The 21,049-nt window shown below is 41.1% G+C and overlaps 1 protein-coding gene across 9 annotated transcripts in view; it reads right to left on the bottom strand.

The window, feature by feature from the left end:
• Nucleotides 1-21,049, bottom strand: part of PKHD1 (PKHD1 ciliary IPT domain containing fibrocystin/polyductin) — a 258,573-nt gene that overhangs the window by 126,476 nt on the left and 111,048 nt on the right. For all 9 annotated transcript variants that reach the window (XR_004356231.1, XR_004356232.1, XM_032683659.1 and 6 more), the window contains 7 exons: nucleotides 13,935-14,142; nucleotides 12,578-12,735; nucleotides 10,604-10,798; nucleotides 9,356-9,481; nucleotides 6,600-6,733; nucleotides 1,687-1,799; nucleotides 74-173 (listed from right to left, as the gene is read on the bottom strand). Coding sequence is in view for 7 of the 9 variants with exons in the window: in XM_032683659.1 (XP_032539550.1) it covers nucleotides 74-173; nucleotides 1,687-1,799; nucleotides 6,600-6,733; nucleotides 9,356-9,481; nucleotides 10,604-10,798; nucleotides 12,578-12,735; nucleotides 13,935-14,142 (1,034 nt within the window). In the remaining 2 variants the exon portion in view is untranslated. The remainder of the gene's footprint in view (nucleotides 1-73; nucleotides 174-1,686; nucleotides 1,800-6,599; nucleotides 6,734-9,355; nucleotides 9,482-10,603; nucleotides 10,799-12,577; nucleotides 12,736-13,934; nucleotides 14,143-21,049) is intronic.

Raw genomic sequence — 21,049 nt, forward strand, 5'->3', positions numbered from 1 at the left:
ATGAAGTCAGTGTAGAGGTGAGATACCTGGAAAGATCCTGAGCATCCCAGAGGACAGTCAGGACCAGACATACCTGTGCTCCCCCTTGGCAGCTCCAAGCTGTGAAGTTGTTGAACTGAACAGGTCTGTTTAAGCTGTCTGGCAGATATTCCGGGTACACCAGCAATCCATACCTGTTTAGGATAGAAAGCGATGGAGACTGATTCTTTACAGTGCATGTATTGGTGAGTAGATTTTTCTATTCATCATTTAGATATCTAAAATCTTAAATCTGTAACAGTTCTCTCATGAGACTTTATCGTTTAACCCCAAATCAGAGATTGGTAGATAACACTACTTATTTTAGGCATCTAATCATACCAGTGAGCATATTTAAAATTTTTTTTCTTGCATTTTCAGAATTAGCCACAGCAGGGCTAACAAGTGTGCAGTGTCACTGAAAGATGACATCCCCAACTTGCTCATGAGTTTTCAGCATCACCTTCAGATAAACCTGATATGAATTTGGAGAGATAAGGCTTTTCCTTATCTTGTATTCAGTCAACTTGGAGTACAGCCCAAATGTACATGTTCCTGAATGCTGCCCTTGGTTTGACTTTCTCAGAGGTTTTAAATCCAGATTAATATCCAGATTTCCTCAAAATTCAGGTCACTCCATCCACTGATTTTCAGTATAATATTTTTTAATATAGTTTCTGTTTTAGGGAAGTACAGGTAAAAGCTCTTTTGAATAGTCATTCCTGCATACTACAGGAACAGTTGTCACATGAAATGTCATAGAATCATGGAATCACAGTATGGTTTGGGTTGGAAGGGACCTTAAAAATCACCTGGTGCCATGGGCACCTGCCATGGGCAGGGATACCTTCCACTATCCCAGGTTGCTCCGAGCCCCATCCAACCTGGCCTGGAACACTTCCAGGGATGGCACAGCCACAGCTTCTCTGGGAAACCTGTGCCAGGGCCTCCCCACCCTCACAGGGAAGAAATTCTTCCTGATATCTAATCTAAATCTAAGTGTGTCAGAAAGAAATTGTGTATCTGTTCTCCTGCAGCCACTCTCTTCTCAAAATTCCTGGTAGACATAGAAAGTGAGCTTTCAATTCAACACATCATCTCATGCTTCAGTGCTTTGCTGTTGATGAGGAAATGTGTTAGATGTGGCACCTTAGATTACCTTGGGACTAGTTAAACAAGGGGGTAAAGTAGAGGAGCTTGTTAACAGCACAGGGAATTCCTGCAAGTTAACAAACAGGGCTCGTGAATGATGAAGAAAGGACCAGGAAGCAAAGGAAAGAAGTGGCTGTCTGGTCCCTGGCAGTGTCCAAGGCCACGTTGGATGGGGCTCGGAGCAACCTGGTCTGGTGGAAGGTGTCCCTGCCCATGGCAGAGAGTTGGAACCAGATGCTCTTTAAGCACTTCCAACCCAAACCATTCTATGATTCTATGACTGTATTTAAACTAAAAGGAAACCAGAAAAACAGCCCCAAGCACATCCCTGACAAACAGTGATCCTGCCCTGCTGCAGATAATTCTGCTTACAAGGGAGGAGGACCTGAAAGGGAGCAAAACTGGGGGGAAAAGTTCTGAAAAGAGGGGCAAGGCATTTTCTGCCCACCACTGCAATTTTAGTTGACATAACCATTCACTGAAGGAAAACCTCTTTAACCAAAAATCCCCAAGTACCTCGTGCAGGAGTGAGCTGTGTTCTCACTGAAGGACAGGAGAGGCACTTTGGATGGTCCCTCAGGATTCAGATGAAAGAAATAACCATACCCAGCACCCCACACAGTGTTACCCTGTAGAGAAGAATATGTAACTCTGAAAATATATTACCACAGATTTCTAGAAAAAAAAAATCAACCTAAAAAACCCCCAAATTAAAATTTCACCTGAAGTCCATTCAAATTCTGGTAAGTATGGTTGGTAAAATCTTAAAAAAGCTTTTTTAAGCCAGACAACAAGGGTTGACCAAGCAACAGAGACAAATGACAGAAAAAAGGTGTTGTCACAATTCTTGAAGAAGTAGGTAAGAATAAAATGGGTGGAAAACTTACACTTAAAAATTCGTTTCTATAAAAGATGGAAATGTCATGAAGGAAAGGTAAATCACAAACTATTCAGTTTATTGATTTCCTTCTCCATCTGAATCTTTCTCCTGTCTCACAAAGCAAATACAGGATAAGGAAATATTTGCATTGAAAAAGGGATGCTACTAAAAGTCAAGAGAAAGCAGAGAACATCAGGATATGTCAGTGGCTGAACAATTAAACTTGCTTACACTTGTGGTAAATTATGTGGTTTGAATTATTTTTAAGAGGGTAAGTGAATAACCATGGGAAGATGTGCTGTGAGTTGTTATTTAATATCTCTTAATTAAGAAATTAAAGAGTTACATTTTTATATTATTGCAAGGGGTAAAAATGAATGAACATAAGGTCCAACTGGCCTTAAAATTAGGAGTTTGGTACTTACAGATTGTGAAGCAAGTGGGTTGTGAGGGTTATATTTAGTGGGTTCTGAGCTTTTCTACTCCAGGGCAAAAAAAACTGCTGTTGCCTGTTTAGTTTGGAGATCAGCCAAACCCAGCTGGTTATGGATGGTGTCCATATAACAATGTTTTCTTGTGTGCACCTGTGCAGAATCCCTCTCACCTGCCTTGCATGTGTAAAAATTTGATGCTGAAGTCCACCCTGGTAAACTTAGGCTCCCTCTCTTAGAAAAAAATAAGGCATAGACATGTCCAGAAGGCAACTCTCCTATCCTCAGACAAGATTAATTGCTCTCTGGAGGTGTCTTGCTCACTAAGATAACCTTTCTTGCAGCTGTAAGAGGAGCTTGTTCTCTAAGATCAGGACTGACACCCACCACTACCATTCATAGGTCACTGGACACTGCTAAAACACTAATGACTTTTTAGTCCCTGATGGTCCAAATCAAAGCTGAGCCTGGCGACCTTGAGGTGAAACCCTCCATATACCAATTACTTTCTTCTGACCCATCCAAGTGTGTTCCCCGCAGTCCTGATCCCTGACATCTGTCAAGGAACAAAGTACCGAGACCCAAAGCTCTGCTTTCTCTATCCCCAGGTACAACTGCTGCTCTTTCTGAAAAGTGCAGCCACAGACCCTTTTCCTTTAACAAAATACTTCTGCAGTCCGGTCACATCATCCCCAGGATCTTTTACTTGAGACTCCAATCATGCATTCTACACATGATTCATAAGGAGAAGAAAAAAAAAAAAAACCTGCATATTTATTCAGCCAGCCAGTGGCTGGAGGGCAGGGGTTTTAGGCAAGCAGGGAATTTTGTGTGGAAATCAATTCTTTGTGGAAGTCAGTATATTACGAATGTCCGTGCAACCAAAATTCCGGAGAGAAATTACCTCCCCGAGCATGGCAAACACCTGGAGCTGTGCATGGCAAGTCAGTAAAATCGAGTGGCTGACGTTTTAAGTGTCTCTTAACCTCACAACTCTGCTGGTGTAAATATTTCATGAATTTCTTTCAGATAGCTGGGACTCAAACTGTTGACTTTAAAGATCAAAATTAAAGCTCTGGACAGCGGGCCCAGCACTGCTACCCCGGTTTAAGAACCTGGCAGCGGGCCCAGCGTGCACCCACCTTGCCGGAAACGTTTTAGAAAAGGTCTCAGCTGGGATGAAATGGTGAAAAACAATGGTATGGTGGAGAATGGCTGGGTGGGGTGACACTGGGGAACAAATGCGTTTGCCAGCAGTGAAATCAGTCACTTTTACCAAGTGACCATCAGTCACTCCTCTGACGTGGAGACAGGGGCTGAGCTCCACTCTGTTTATTCACTGGAACTGTTTCTCACTCCTCAACATCACAGTAAGAAAGGAAAGGGAGGATCCTGTTGAATTTCTCAAGCCTAGTCTGTACCTTGTTATGCATGAGCTCTCCATGCTGGCTCTAGGATTTCAGGGCATTGAAAATATTTATTGGGATTTACTACAAAAAGTCTAAGACTCACTGGGCCCAAGAGACTCAAGAGAAAAAAATATAAACCTACTTTTAAAGTTGCTTTTCCTGCACACAAAAACAAAACTAGGGGCATAGGGCAGAAGTTTCAGTGACAAAAGTGGCAATATCCCAGAGGAGCATCTTCAGTTCCTTGTGCTGACAGCATTTAAAAGAAAAGAAACAACCTGTTAATGAAATTGTCAATGACACTAAAAAGTGATAACCTGGGCTCACACACTGTATTTAAAAAAATATATATAAAAAATTATATATTGCAATAATCATTTTGCACTCATACTGTCCAAGTATAAAATTTTATCTATCAGCCTGATTCACCAATGCACTTAAGAGCTTAAGTCAAACGGAAACCAGAGGGACTTGGGTCTCCAAATGTCTTTGTAAGCTCAGGTTTGAGTGACTGCTCTGTCCCAGTTTCCACACCGTTTAGGGCACCACTGATTTTCAAGGAAATTTAAGCTCTTCAGCCACCGATGCAAATTTAGGCTCCCAAGTAAATTGAGTAGTTATGAAAATATTATTGCAGGTCTCACTGTGGTAAAGTTTAACCCATCATGCACAGAAGATGTAACACTGTAGGCCTAGAGCTCCCTGGTTATCTTAGCTGCAGTCTTTGCCTTAAGGATTGCAGCCCCTAAGTTTAAAACCAGTAACTGAAAGATGGAAATCTGAAGATTAAAAAAAAAAAAAACACACCACCACCACCACCAAACAAACAAAAAACCCCACCAAGAAACACAAAGACTGACGAATACCTAGAATTAAAATTTTTCATGTCCTGGCCTGGAAATCACGCAGTAGGAAGATGAGTCTTTCCCATTACATTCTTCAAATTTCCCCATTAATTTAAGATTACAAATACCTAAAAGACACTGTTCTTGAGTCATTTAATCAGATAAAAGGTGCTGAAACATCAAGATGCTTGTGCTGGACCACCATCCCCTGAATTCAGTGATTATTATTGTACTAAGGAAAAGTCCACTATTGTTTTGCTTGGGAGAAATGTGACTTTTTCTCTTAAAAAATGTGACTTTTTCTCTGTGTACTTCTATGTCTTCCAGAGTTCTGCTTGGTTCTGTCACATAGGAAGTGCAGCTAATAACAATTTTAAGCTGGGCAACTATTTTTCTTTTGCTGCTGCAACACCTCAAATATCCCACTCCAAGAGAGTGTCCATGGCAAGGGTTATCAACAACCCTTCCAGGGCCATCTGCTGCTCCACCTGGAGCACCACAGCTCTGGAGAGTAGACTGAACCCCCTGATTTTGACATGGCTTTGGGCATCTCTGTGAAGACATGAGAACTGGGAGGGCTAAATAAATGTGCTGAAAATCCACCACAGTCAGTTCACACGTCCCCACAGAGGCAATTGCAGCAAACCTTTTCAAAAGCTGAGCCACTGGCGATGGAGTCAACGCTCCAGGGTAAGTCAGTGCACGACAGTACAAAACTGTGTTTAATGAAGGTGAAATTCATAAGATCCTGCCTAGTTGTTGTACTTTTTAGCCACATCTGATGGTCTTAACAATGATAAATATGCCCTTGAGGGAATTGCAGAAAAGTCCTCTCCTTCTTTATAACTACTGCTGTCCTTATAATAACATAGAAATGTGTTGGTCTCTTTTTCACCTTCAAATTTAGGTGTGACTCTTTCTCCGCAGAGCAGAAGCCCAGGGGGTGATTAGGTCTTCACATACAGTTAGTATTTGGTTTGGTTACTGTGGGTTAATAGTGGAACAGGTTAGGATAGTTTTTTAAATTAAAATATGCATTTGTCACTACTGACAGTGTGGTAAGAAAGGTCAGTTTCAGTGAAATTCCAGGCTTAAAAATAGTTGGGAAGGAAAAGTGGTTTGAAGTTGCTGAAAATTAAATTTTTTCTTCCATGGAAGACTTAAAAGTGACTCTTTATTCTAAAATGTAAGATCAACAAAAGTAAAAACTAAGAGAAAGCATCAGAGAATTAGTGAATAAAAAGATTTTTACTGAGCTCAGCTTTTTGATGTGAGGGTTGTTACTCTGTTAGCTCTTTAAAAGTTCAGTGTTTTATTACTGTTGAATAGAGAAGGTTCATTTCTTTTAAAATCAATGTCATTTTCATAGGACAGGGAATACATTCTTCTCACCCTCGAATGCAAATATACGTACAATGTAATTTTAAATCCAGACAGAGATACATTTGATATTGCTGCATTTTAATGTGTTTGTCATCAGTCTATTAAAATTCAGATTTTTTTATATATATAATGACAGAAATAGGAAACAATTCTCGAGAAGCTGAGCCTATACTTTTTTCCAAGTTTTCTGAATCTGTATTAGAAAATAAAACAACTTTTTAAAGTATCTCAGTATGAATGATCTCACTGTAATATTTCATTCCATGCAAATGCAGAAAAATTTTGAGTAATAATTTGCCCATGAACATAATTTATATTGTAATATGCACTTGTTTCAATATCCCATCAGAAGCACAGGTTCTGACAGCTCAGCCAAGAAGCAAATATTGTCTACATGATCTCCCAGATAAATGAAGCTCTGCATCTTTCTGATATCTTTGATTAGAAGGGAAATGTTCTGTCTTGTACCTGAACTTCTCACCTTGACGAAGTTGGCAGGTGCCCTGATGTAAATCCCTGCTGGTGACAGTGTCTCAATGTTGGATAAACCATCAGTTCCAGAAAGGCCAATCACTATGTTGTTACTGACTCTGTTCCCCTCTTCCAGTCCCTCACCTTTAAAAAAAAAAAAAAAAAAAAAGAAGAGAAAAAAAGATAAGGAAAATAAAGAAGAAAAATAAAGGAAAAACAAGAAAAAAAAGAAAAAATCAACATAAATGTACATATAGCTGGAACCTCCCTATTGTCATGATTCTGCATTTCAATACACACAAGTCCAGGTGTTATATTCATGTATATTTACCATACTAGGTGTTATATGTGAATATATCACCAGCTATATCTACTGTATTGCAAGCTTATACTGAAAACAAATAATATATATGTTATAAAGCAGATTTACAGTTGGGAAAAAGAGAGATTCAGAGTGGGAAAGGGGCTCACCTCTGCACAGGCATGCTCCTGGCAGTACTAGGGCTCAAAGTCTGCTCTATCTCCTGTGTCTCCATTCACTACCCTACTTACATGTAAGAAAATTTCTAAATATACTTAAAAACACCTGGTGGAACTCTACACAAAAGTGGAGCATTGCCCCCCTAAGCAATGGAGTATGAGAAGAAAGAGGGAAAAATCAATCACCCAATTGATCAGACAACTCAGACTCATGGGGTGCCTCAGATCTAGTAAGAGTATTGAAGTAGGAAAAAGAAAACAAAAGAAATATGTCTTTAAACTACACCTTAAAGAAATGGGCCACCCAACAGCAAAAAGTGGACAGTCTTTGACAAGACAAGACTTTGATAAATCTTGGACAGACCTTGGACAAGTCAAGTCCAAGTAAGGATAGAATCACAGAACACATCAATAGGATAAGAGAAAGTGGACTCAAGTTGCACCAGGGGAGGTTCAGATTGGATATTAAGAATAATTTCTTCATTGAAAAGGTAGTTCAAATATTGGAATGGGCTGCCCAGGGAAGTGGTGGAGTCACCATTCCTGGAGGCATTCAAAAAACATGCAGATGTGGCACTTGGGGAAAGGTTTAGTTGTGGACTTGGCAGTGCTGGGGCAATATTCGGACTGGATGTTAAAGGTTTTTCCAGCCTTAATGGTTCTATGATTCTATGATCAGCACATAATCTCCTGCTCTGGTCTTTTGGAATAAGAATATGAAATGGAACATCTCTATTTGTGTCACATTAGGAACAAATTACATCTGTTTAGTTTATTAGTAAACATAAACTATTATTTTCATCTATATCTGCTCAAGTTCTGTTCCAAATACAGATTCCTTCCCCAATGATTACTACTCCTAACATAAGCCACTTCACAGGAATATCTATATCCTTTGGTTTTGGGGGTGGCACTAATTACTTTTAGCCTTCCCTCAGTCTTTTGAGCCTTTCCAACTTTTTGGAACAGAATCTATTTAGGAAATATCTCTTTTCCAAGCTGTATTTACCACAAACCATCTCACCACTGGAGAATGAACAGCATAAAGCAGTTCTTTTGACATCCATACAAGTTTTTGAGGTGCCATAAAAGGTTTTGGCTTTCAAGCTGAGACCTGGTGTGTCAATAATTTTAAGCCCAGAGCGACTTTTTATGACTGTCTTGCAAACCCCCTGAAAATAAGGGTTTTAAATGAAATCAGTGAGGGAGTCCAGTTCAGGACCTGTAAAGAGGCAGCTATAATAAATATTCCTTCACAGGCAACAAAATGATACATAAATTCATCCATCAGACCCTCTGGAGCTGCTGACAGTGAAGTCATTAAAGACATCTTGGGGATAAAGTGTATTCAGGCTGAAACTTCAGCTCAGCCCAGAGTCCTTTAACTCCAACACATGTCCCAGCATGAGTGAGCCAAGGGATGCCAACAGGTTGGAGATCTTGTTCTGCTTCCCCATGACTGCAAGGATTCTGTTCATCACCTTGAGCATCTCTCTGAGCCAGCTCTCTTCATCTGCAAGATGTGTATAATCACTCTCAGTTTATAGTCTCCTCTGTTTAAATTGTGATCTATGGCTTCTCATTATGTTTATACACAGCACCCACCACAGGGACTCGCTGTGTGTGTGGAACTGCAGGATCAGGACTAAAGGCTTTTTTCCCCCTCCTCTGTTTATCTTAAAATTGGTCATTTTTTCACATCTCTTATGGAAAATGAAAATCGAGCTCTATCTTTAGGTATTCAGGCAACATGAGATCCCAGCAGAAGATGCTGGAAGTCAGTCTCCTGATGGTTAGTTAGGAGAAATATTTTGTTGTTTAACATTTTTGTTGCTCCAAGCTCCAATTTATTTAAGTGCTAAATCCTCTGCTTAACTTTTAACATATGCTTTCACTCCATTATCTTTGATGTCAAATGAGTGGAGTTAAAGGTAAGTATGCTCTTAAATGCTTCACTAAGCTGGGATCTTAAATATTGCATAATGACGCTCTTCTAAAGATGGATTAATCAATCCCCTAAAAGAATTCTACTTCTCCTTGTTCACTTAAAAACAAGGGATACTGATCAAGTGAAGACTGTCCTGAAGAGACAGAGCATATGGTCAAATGGAAGTAGTTTCTAGGAGTTGTTTGTAGAATTGTTGGAGCTTTATTCCAAATTCACTGACACAAGAAAATGCAGAAGATGTGATTAAAGTTCTCAGAAGGCAGTTAAGGATCTGCATTCTTTCCATTTTCATGCAAATGGCAATCAGCACATGTTAGGTAGATATTTTGCTGACTTACCCAGTACAAGCCCATGGCCTGAAATGTTATAGAAAACATTGCTGTCCACACTGAGGTTTGAGATCCCAGTCAGGCGGAGTCCTTGGCCAAAGGAGTTCAAAACACAACAGCCATGAATGTAAGAGTCTAGAAAGAAAAGAGGCTTGTGATAAAAAATTCACTCTGCAGCTTGAAGGTTGGGAGAGTTTTATATTAGCTCCTCATCCTTCAATGCTGTGCAATTAATCTTTTGGTCCTGTGGGACTGTGTAGTTGCAACTGCCCACCCTTACTCACCTGGCAGGTCTTCAATCACAGGTGGGTATTGCTGAGGAATGAACAGGAGGAAGGAGAGGGCCTGAGCACAGAAATGGGAGGTGTTCCACTATTGTGAGGAAGAAGGAGGAGATCCAGAGGAAGGACACAGTAAGATCCCAAGAGGGAAGTATGTTATGAGCTCAGGTAGTTTGACGATTGAAGTGGGTTTGAAGGGGAGGAAGAACCTTTCAGAAGGGCAGTGAGGACAGAGCAGGTATCTTGTACCCCTTCTCTAGCCAGGCATAGTGACCTGCCCTCCATCTGGATCATGGCCAGTGCTGCCTTCTGTCACCAGGAAGCCTGAATCCTCACTCAGTGCTGAAGATGGCTTAGGAAATAGTTGCCCCTGTCCTTGGCAAGGGGATTGGAATTAGATGATCTTTAAGGTTCCTTCCAAATCAAACCATTCAATGATTCTATGATTCTGTGAGAGACATAAGTGTAGCTTAGCTGGAGGGGAAAGTCTCATCCAGCACCCTTAAAATATTCTTTGAGCCCACCTAACTTGCTCCTGTCACCGCCAGTCTTCAGAACCATCACTGCCACTTCCACAGAACTGAATTTGGCACTTACTGGTGACAAAGTAAAAAGAACTGAATCTGTTCCTTACCCTCTGGGTGATAAAATTAAATTTTGGACTCTACTTAGCAGACAGCCCTGAGACACCTTTGGGCTCCCTCATAGTGTATCAGTGCATTCATTTCCAGAACTAGAAGCAGCACACCAACACAGCAGTGTAGCATAAAAACAAAATATTATTTTGGGAAGAAGCAGCTGAAACAACTCCATAACTGAGTCTTGGACCACGGGTGAGGTTTCCTCACATTTAGCAATCCAATTTGCCCGCTGACTTCAGAGCTAAGTAGGTTTTGAGAGCATCTGCCCCACCTTTGGGCATGAGAAGGTGGACATTTGAGATCATTCAAGCCCACCTCCGGTACAGCCAACTCACCTGCCATCCACGTGTTGCCAGTAACAGTCAGGGCACTGCAGTGGTGACGAAATATTTGGCCAACATGGTGGAATTGGACACCCTCCAACTGGAGTCGACTCGCCTCTCCCTGGAAAGCCTCCACAACCACGATGGCTCCCAGGTCCCGAGCCCCCAGCTGCCTCTCACTTCGCTTGTACAGGCACTTGTTGCTGCCTAAAATACAACCCAGTGGGAGCTGTGAGAGTCACTTCTCCATAGTGACCATGGGATGTGCAGGGTGAGACCCACCACACTGACCCAGTAAGACCTCCAGCTGGGCCCAGACACATATACCCACAGGCAAACACTTCTGATGTTCCCTCTAAATTGCCTCGTGGTTTCTTCCCTAAAAGTCTGGACATTTTTATGGGAAAATATATAAAAACTAGCAGGAAGCTGTTGTAGTTTTACATCTTGGAAGTTTCTTGTGTTTAATGATAGATAGTCCTATGTATGAGGAAGATGTATTTGACTTAGATTTCCCTGGGGTGAGGTTCTTGAGAAGGAGATTGGGCACGGATATATGGAACTAAACTGAAACAAGACATTTTGAATTTTTTTAAAACTCTACTCTCCTGACTCTCCCTGCAGATGGATGGGGAGCTGTTACTACCCAGAGCTGGAAGACAAGATTAGAGATTATGAAGAAATTCTTGGCTATGAGGGTGGTGAGGCCCTGGCACAGTTTGCCCAGAGAAGCTGGGGCTGCCCCATCCCTAGGAGTGTTCAAGGCCAAGCTGGATGGGGCTTGGAGCAACCTGGACTAGTGGAAGGTGTCCCTGCCCATGGCAGGGGTTTGGAAGTAGTTGATCTTTAATTTCTTTTTCCACTCCAACCATTTTGTAATTCCATTACATGACAAGGTAAGTAAATCCTAGGGTTGGGGAAAATTCCTGAAATACACCCTTCCGTGAGTCTGTGCTCAGGATATTTTGGTATGAGGAGAATCAGGCTATGAATGTGTTACTTGGGCTTGTTCAGTGGAGGTGCAGAGGGGATCTCAAATTCCAGTACTGCCTGCTTATCCTCAGTAATGCTCATTTTTCTTTTTAAGAAGTTAGATTAACCACAAAAAAACACTACTCACTCATCTTCTGGTGACTCCTCTGAGAAATCCTCCTATCCTTTAACTCAAATAAAAACCTCAAATGGTTAGCACATTTCAGAGACTGTATTTATGAGTTCCACAGAAAATGGACCATAAATCCATGAGTAATATAAGCAGTTGGCTGCTGGATATCAAATGAAGTCTTGTGTCACAGTCTGAAAGCCCAAGGCATTTTACTTTTAAAGGAAACCTTACACCTGGGTTGCCAGATAACCTAACTCTCCTCAAATTATAATCACTGTGGCCAATTCTGCTTCCTCAATAGATGGTGTAAATCAGGAAGCCACCTGTTAGGCTTCATGGTTTTCATACAGGTAAAACTAAAGGAGAACAGATATTTAACATTTTTTCACCAGTGATACTATGTGCATCACCTGTTATTTTTCTCTTGGCATCCCAAATCGCTAAACAATGTCTCAATATTTTACACTAAGGAGTACAAACAGCATTGGGCTGTTTTGTTTTTCCTTCTTCTTAAAGTGACTAAATAGTAAACACAATTAAAAATTTAATATATTATGTACACTGAAACATGTTTTCAGAAGATACTTTCTTTTCTACACCCTTAGGCTCAGGCAAAACTAAAGGGTCTTTCCCAAGATGGCTTGAAACAACAATGTGAAAATAATACATCTGAGATATTACAATGAAATGCAGTTCAACTCCCAAGACTTTACATTTCAATGTCAAACAATGTTTGGAAAGACAAACTCGCTTCCCTGGCATTGGTATGTCTCAAAGTTATCCTGTGAAGGAACAGTTCTGATACACGGTGATGCCACAAGGGGATTTCAATGGAGCAATTTTCCTCCTCAGTACATTTCTGTGAGAAAAGACCTCCTCACCTTTTGTAACACCTGCTTTTGCACACTCTCTGAGGTGGGACATCCTCTCCAGGGTGACATTTCCCTGAACAACAACCCTTCTGCTGATCAGTGCCACCACAGCACTTAAAGGCTGACCTTGGCCATTGCCCCATCCCTCTCCAACACTGTGGGAGTACCTAAAGAAAAACACAGAAAAGACATAAAATCATCTGTACCTGCAAGATGGCAAGAATTATGTTTATGAATTATTGTTACTAATGTTTATGACCTCAATAGCCCAAATTTAGAGCTGGTTTCAGTCCTTTTCTGTGGACACATAGTGTGGTACATCCAGTGTATCTCTGTATACGGGGTAAATAGATTTTTCCTTGTCTAATGTTCATTTTCATCTTTTTATCTCTCAAGCTCACAAACTTCCCTTAGATTATGTGTATAATATATTATTATATTATCAGGAAAAGTCTCTTCACCCAGAGAGTGGCTGGGCACTGAACAGGCTCCCCAGGGCAGTGGTCACAGCCCCAAGGCTGCCAGAGCTCAAGGAGTGTTTGGACAACGCTCTCAGGGACAGGGGGGGATTGTTGGGCTGTCTTGTGCAGGGCCAGGAGTTGGACTCAGTAATCCTTGTGTGTCCCTTCCAACTCAGGATGTTTTATGATTCTATGATATTTACAGCAAAACACTTTAGCTTTTTAATTCTCTTCTCAAAACATATTTGGGTGAAAATCATCAGTACTTTCTTCCTCCAGCACCAATAATTTCTGAAAATGATACCATTGAGCTTCCTGGGCATTGAAGTTGGGTTGACTTCTGAACAGATAACATGTTTCAACACAGGAGATGATGAGAAGTAAAGTTTGTCCAAGGCCTCCATGCACAGTAGATGAAGAGAGCATAAGGCAGTGAAATTACCACTCACTGGAAATATGGAAGCAATATTTCCAAATAAAACAATTCGATTTAAGTGTATTCCTTAAGTAAATCAGTCAAAAAGAGGGGATTTATTATTTTTTACAGAAGTCAGACACTTTTTGTGAAAAAGATGCACTTTCTCAAGAAATTAACTATGCAGGAAATTTCTTTTTCATTCCTATACTGAGGCCACTGGACTCTACTGACCATGAGTGTTTTCTGCTTCAAAGGTTTTCTGAATTCATGGGAATGATACAGAACTTAAACACAGTCAGAAACATTCAGCATTGAATGTCCACTGGCTTTAGGGAGAGTGAGGAAGTGAAATATCTCTCACCGCCTTTGTTAAAGGGATTTATATAGTTATTATGTCCCACAGGAAACAGCAAATCCTGACTTTGATCAAATTTTCTCCTTGTTTAGCTCTCTGATGTAAAAATCCCCTTGGCTCTTGAAAGGATACCTGAGTGGTGATCTAAGGTGCAGCTCTGTGTTGTTCACAGACTCAATAACAGCCACTTCTTCCTGCTGCTGGGCATCTCCAAGGCCTGTCCTTCCCACCACGATTTCATCACCAGATTCCCAGTCAACAGGTTCCTGGAGTACTAACTGTGTGTCATTAGCATGAGCTGATGATTTCAAGTGTGTGAAAACTACTTTGGGCATCCAGCCTGAAAAGAATATGAAAAAAAAAATAAAAATTAAAAAGCAAGTCAGTCAACTCTAAAAGAACAAAATAAAACAGGAGCAACATGTTTCTGGTTCAAAACCAGGCTGGTTGGGGCTCTAGGCAACCTGGTCTAGTGAGGGGTGCCCCTAGCAATGGCAAGGGGTGGAATGAGATGATTTTTAAGGTCCCTTCCCAACCAAACCATTCTCTGATTCTATGATGCTTCTATGGTTAGAAAACCCTGTCTCACTTAGATCATCCCACCATCATTCATTTCCTCCTGATGCCCTGTAGGAGAAAGGGAATTAATGCTACAAAAGAGGATTTGTGCACATCTGCTTGGATCAGAAATGCAGTAAATTCCAAACAACATCTTCAGTTCATATCTTTTGCCTTTACTGGTCCCAAAAAAGTTGAAAAAACATGCTGGTGACAAGTTTGTTCAAGAAGCAGTGGGAGATGAGGTTCAACTTCATTCCCCCAAAGTAACTTACCTCTGTGAGAAACCCTCTATTCTTAATCACCCTTTGTAACCAACTGAGAAAAGCCCACTCTGCAGGGACCATCATCCTTCTCTGGGTTCTCAGTTCTCCAGTTCAAAATTACATACAGGGAATCTAGGCCTGCAAATAACTGGCAATTACAAAAACATGTTCTTCTGTCCAAAGAAAGACAATGGAGCTGGTGAAAAGCCTAAAGAACAAGTCTTATGAGGAGACAGGCTGGGAGAGCTGGAGGTGTTCATCTGGAGAAGAGAAGGATCCAGGGAGACCTTGGAGCCCCTTCCAGTGCCTAAAGGGTCTCCAAGAGAGCTGGAGAGAGACTTTGGACAAGGGTCTGGAGGGACAAGAGAAGGGGAAATGGCTTCACAGTGACTGAGGGCAGGGTTACATAGGAAATTGGGAAGGAATTCTTGGCTTTGAGAGTGGTGAGGCCCTGGCACAGGCTGCTCAGAAAAACTGTGGCTGCCCCATCCCTGCAAGTGTTCAAGACCAGGTTGGACAGGGCTTGGACCAACCTGGTCTAGTGGAAGGTGTCCCTGCCCACAGTAGGGGGGTGGAACGAGATGAGCTTTAAGGTTTCTTACAGTCAAAACCATTCAATAATTCAATGATTCTATGCAGTCTGTGTACAACAAGCCCCAGCAATGAAAAATCTTGCACTTTAACCCTCTCTTCTTCACTTCATGAAGTTTGACATTTCTTTTTCCCTAGCAGGCTTTGGAACAGATTGGTCCATTGAGATCCAACACACTGAACACCATTAGGGGAGAGTATGTGCCTCACACGCCCACCTTTAGTATACTTTTCCTTCCCTCCCTTGCAATAGATCATAATTTACCTTTAGCCCACAGCAAGTTACTGTCCTCCCTGGTTGTACTATAGAAAAGTAACAACACCAGAAATCACTGAGGGTAGAGGTTGCATCCAATAAATCATTTTCAAATTATTTTAAGCAAACTTTTCTCTCTCCATATCTTGTTTCACTTTCTTGTTCCTTATGCTATAGTGCCCTCATTGCTTATATTTTATTGTCCCAATTCTTTCCTTAATGAAGTCAGGAGTAAGAAGTAGTACTTCCAAGTCAATAAATTCACTGCAGAATCAGAGAAGGATGAATCAAGTCTTTATACTCTGTCATCTTGAAGTATATTGGAGCACCTGCTCTATGCGTCAACAAAGGCCATCTATATCTACCTGAGATACTTCTGACTTATTGCATTTTTATTTTTCTTAAACTCGAAATTTCTCAAAGAAAATCTTCCAGACATCCTGCGCTTAAGGTGTTTCATTTCACGCTATGAGTTGTTTTGGAAAACATCAAACAGATCTCCCTCTGCTCAGCCCTGGTGAGGTACATCTGGAGTGTTGTGTCCACTTCTGGGCTCCTCAGGACAAGAGAGACATGGAGCTCCTGGAGCAGGTGTAGCAGAAGGAAACAAGATGATGAAGGGACTGGAGCATCTCTGATGAGGAAAGGCAGAGGGAGCTGGGGCTGTTCAGTTTCAAGAGACACTGAGAGAGGATCTCATCCAAGTCTGTAAGTGCCTGCAGGGAGGGGGCAGAGGATGGATCAGCTCTGCTTGGGGGTGCTTAGCAATGGGACAAGAGGCCGTGGGCACAAACTGATGCCCAGGAAGTTCCACCTGGACATGAGGAAGAACTTCTTTCCTGTGCAGTGACTGAGCACTGAACAAATTGCCCAGAGTAGTTGTGAGGTCTCCCTCACTGGAACCATCTGGACACAATCCTGTGCCATGTGCTCCGGGATGGCCCTGTTTGAGCAGGGAGGTTGGACCAGGTGACCCACTGTGGTCCCTTCCAACATGACCCATTCTGTGAAACTAATGCAGAAGCTGTAATGCAATAGGACATAAAATACACATTAGACTCTGAGAGAACCAAACTAGAATGACTCTGTAGTAGCCCCAAAACACATACAGTGCGGACCCTGCATCCTCAGCACCTGCATCATTCACTTTACAGTTCAGCTTCTATTGGGCCACATAGTTTTCTAATGTAGACAAAGCCAAAACCCACCTTGCACCATTCATGGTCTCAGACACCAAAACCTCATCCTCAACACAGTTTTATCCAGCTCAAAAAACCCCCCCATGAATGCACATCAACCCCTGTGCATTCTTTTACTAACAACAATCTCATAATTTTTATTCATTTACCTTTTTCCACTGAGTGGTTCTCGTGAATTTTTAGGACTGGCATAAAAGCCAGTGATTGGCAGCAGCCTGTGCACGTTGAGCAGTGCACAATTTTTCTTCAGCTCTGGACATTTTGTTTATAGTCCTGATTTGTGTGCCTGTGTTAATGTGTTTTCATGTACATCTGTGTTCAGACACACAACCGACTCCCGTTGAGTACATCTGTCATGCACATACTACAGCAACACTGCTGGGCAACAACTCTTGTTGTTGAGAGGTGTGAAAGCATTTCACATTCAAAACATACTCTAATGGAAAAGTCTTGTTTCAGGCTTTTTTCCCACTTCCAAGCTCTGACACAAAATTTTAAAGGAAAATCTTCTCAATTGTTTTTTTTTTTCTTCTAAAAGAAGAATATTACAGGCATCCAAAAGTTCCCCAATTTCTTTTTTTCCTTTTTATTTTTTTCACTTCTTACTGTGCTCATCTCCCTGTTTCCCATTCCACAGTTTGTTTTACCTTTTTCCTGATGATTTAGGTGGGGTGGGATATTTCTCTGTTTGTTCAAAATCTATTTCCCATTTCCAATACATTTACTGTATTTTCATTAGGGAAAAGGAAACGAACAAATTTAGAGGATTCTACTTCCATAAAATCATAGAGTCATAAAAATATTAAGGTTGGAAAAGACCCCTAAGACCATCAAGTCCAACCATTAAACCAACACTGCCAGGTCCACCACTTAACCATGTCCCTAACACCATATGTACACATTTCCTTGCTTCCCATATATATTCCCGCATAAAGCAACATCTGCAGGTCTAGTTGTCCTCTACTCTAAACAGCACAAGTGACACATAGGATATGGTCAACGATATTTTCCTGATGCCAAAGAGGGACCATAACTGAGGTTTCTTTGCCTTAATTATAAATATTCCCAGCACTGTGGTTTTGGTGGGAGCCCATCATACACCCAGTTGATTTCACTTAGTTTGGGGAATGTGAGTTTGTTTCAGGTTCTTAAACATGTGATTTTAGATGCATGTTTGGTCTCTAGCTGCTGTTCTAAACAGACTGCTCTGATGTAAGTCCTGTGTCCTGTCTGCCAGACCCACATAGATCCCTTGGATACCATTTTGGGTGCTTGAAATAGCTGGGAGACAATATTCAGTGTCCATTAGTATCTGCAGGGAGGGGTCAGAGGATGGACCAGGCTCTGCTCAGTGGGGTTCAGCGATAGGACAAGAAGCCACAGGCAGAAACTGATGCCCAGGAAGTTCCACCTGACCATGAGCAAGAACTTCTTTCCTCTGCAGTGACTGAGCACTGGAACAGGCTGCCCAGAGAGGGTGTGGAATCTCCCTCACTGGAGATACTCCAGAACCTTCTGGACACCATCCTGTGCCATGTGCTCTGGGATGACCCTGCTGGAACAGGGAGGTGGGACAAGATGACTCACTGTGGTCCCTTCCAACCTGACCCATTCTGTGATTCCATGATTCCTTTCCCAGAGATCTTCTCCAGTTTCTCTCCTTCAAAGAACCAACAGACTCTCTACAAAGATCATGAACTGCTAAAGGTGGTTCCATGGAACAAAACCCCTGTTCCTCGGCCACCCTTTGGAGGCACAGAGCCCTCTTTCTTCTTTCCCCTTGCAAACAAACTCTAATTCAGATAAAACATGCAAAGATCATAAAACAATCTTCAGTGTCTGGCACTGGGCTGTGCAACAGGTAAACAAATTACCTGTTTGACAAGAAAAGGTTTAACAGATCAACAGCTGTGGTATATTTAAATTATTTCTTTCCCCAAAAAAATACTGGAAGCAGAAACACTCAAAAGTGCTAAAAAATGGATGAATCTGTATAACTCCTTAATTATTGAACTGATTTTTAATAATTAACTTAGCACGGATTGGAAAAAGAAACACATTTTGAGATCCAAAGCAGAAGTGACTTCACATTAAAGGGACAGGATAGAGCCTTTAGACTCGAAATGTTGTTGCAGGAAAAGCAAGAATTGAACTCTTTACTAAATTACTTGATAGAACACCCTTAAATACAGAGCAGAGCAGAACAGTGTTATCAATGCAGAAATACAAGAGGCTTGAAAATTAATTACAAATGAATTAATCACAAATTTAACACTGGGAACATCTTGGCACCAGGACCCAGGTTTGTGCTTCCTGTTGGAAGCATAATATGAAGATGCAGTTTTGTATGGACAAGGCAAAATTATTAAGAATGAGGCAATTTTGATGTGTACAATTCCGCTCTTTCTTTTTTTTAATTTCAAGCACAGAAGAAGAAAAATAGTATAAATTTAATTTCTTATGGCCCCTAACATAAAGTATTTTATAAATCTATGTAGGATGATATTTCACTTCACTAATTGGTTTTGCCCAGTCATAAGTAATGATAGGATACTGACAGTGACAAGACAAAAGGAAATGGTTTTAAACTAAAAGAGGAGTGATTTCTATCAGACATTAGGAAGAAATGCTTAATTCAGAGGATGATAAGGCCCTGGCACAGGTTGACCAGAGAAGCTGTGGCTGCCTCATACCTGGAAGTGTTCAAGGCCAGGTTGGACAGGGCTTGGAGCAACCTGGGATAGTGGGAGATGTCCCTGCCCATGGCAGGGGGTTGGAACGAGATGGTCTTTAATGTCCTTTCTAACCCAATCTATTCCATGATTTCTAGTTCAACAGGAGACATGAATTCAACCTTTACAGAAAGATCTCAGAATCACATCAAACCTCAGCAAACTCAGTCAGGTGTGTCAGAGCAGATTTGCCTCCAGGGTTACAGGAAAGTCTGTCTTTGGTTAAACAAAGTGTGAGCTGAGTGCTGCAGGTTTAGACAAATAAAGTCCTTATTTATAATCCTTTGATTACAAAAGATGTGAATGTCATTTCCTCTTCCAGGTGTACACTGAGTGAGTCACTAGGTACAGAGAATTCAAACTGGGTGTTTGACAGGGTACCTCTGGTCACCCAGTTTTGAAAGCAGAAGCTATTACAGTTGGAAACACTATAGAGGGTTTTGAAAAAAATTACTAGGGGGTAAGGAGAGGCAACTGCAAACTAATTAATTAGGAGACAAGTCCTACATTCAATGGGATATCTTCTGATTACACAGTTACCTCTTATTACCAGTGTCCCATCCTCCAGGGAATAACTTTCCACACTCCTCTTTTAGCTGAGCATGATCCATTATAATCCAACCTGTTTTCAGCCTCCAGCAGTCACAGCCTGCACACTTCCTTTTGAAAAGAACTTCTGTCTTTCACACATTTCTATTTAGTTACATGAATTTTGCCTTAAATCTATGGGATGGCCCAGGTCTAAGAATTTACATGACAAGATGACATGTTGCTTAGGTGGAAAACAGATGCCCATGACCTGAAAACTTTTTGGAGTAGATGTTGTTACCTACCTTTAGACACCCTGGGAACTACCTAACCAAGCCTAACAGAAAACAGTGGGAGTCACATCCAGTCAGTAAGAGCTGGAAAGCAAGTAAATGTTGGTAGAAACAAGATTCTTTAAACGGGTCTTAGGAGGACTGGTTCCATCCCTAAGCCTGCTGTGGTCTTTCTCCCAAAAATTGTTTAAATGTTTTAAAAAACCTTCCCTTTTTGTCATGGGACAGCCCTTCTCCTCTGACTCCCAGGACCCTGCTGGTCTCTCATCTTCCCTCCTATTTACTGCGAATTAATTAACTCAGTTGTGAACACACAGCTTGTTCATAGTGTTGACAAACTATAAAGCTCTTTTACACCTTCTGACTGTTTAATGGTTCTTTAAAGATGAGGTAATGAGATCCCTTTATACCACAAAAGGAATTTATGAGAACTGCAGGGCTTATACACACAATTTACTTACTGGGAATGTACAAGTTACTTCAAATAAGATGCCAATCTGTTGCATCTATATTGTAAATCTTTAGTGTAAACGGGAATAAGAGCTTTCAATTCCCAGGAACAAAGTGAAAAGGAACAAGCCATTTATCCTCCCCTCAAAAAAGAATTCTGCAAGAGAAGGTAATAATATAATATAATATAATGGACTATAACTGTAATTTAAAAAAAAAAACCAAACAAAAACCAACCAACCAAACAAAAAAAACCCACAAAAAAAACCAAACCAAACCAAACAAAAACCAAACCCAAACCCAAAAAGCAAAAACAAAACAAAACAAAACAAAACCACCAAACCACAACAACAACAACTATGGCAGGGGTTGGA

Source organism: Chiroxiphia lanceolata, chromosome 3 (genome assembly GCF_009829145.1).
Source record: "Chiroxiphia lanceolata isolate bChiLan1 chromosome 3, bChiLan1.pri, whole genome shotgun sequence".
NCBI lineage: Eukaryota > Metazoa > Chordata > Aves > Passeriformes > Pipridae > Chiroxiphia > Chiroxiphia lanceolata.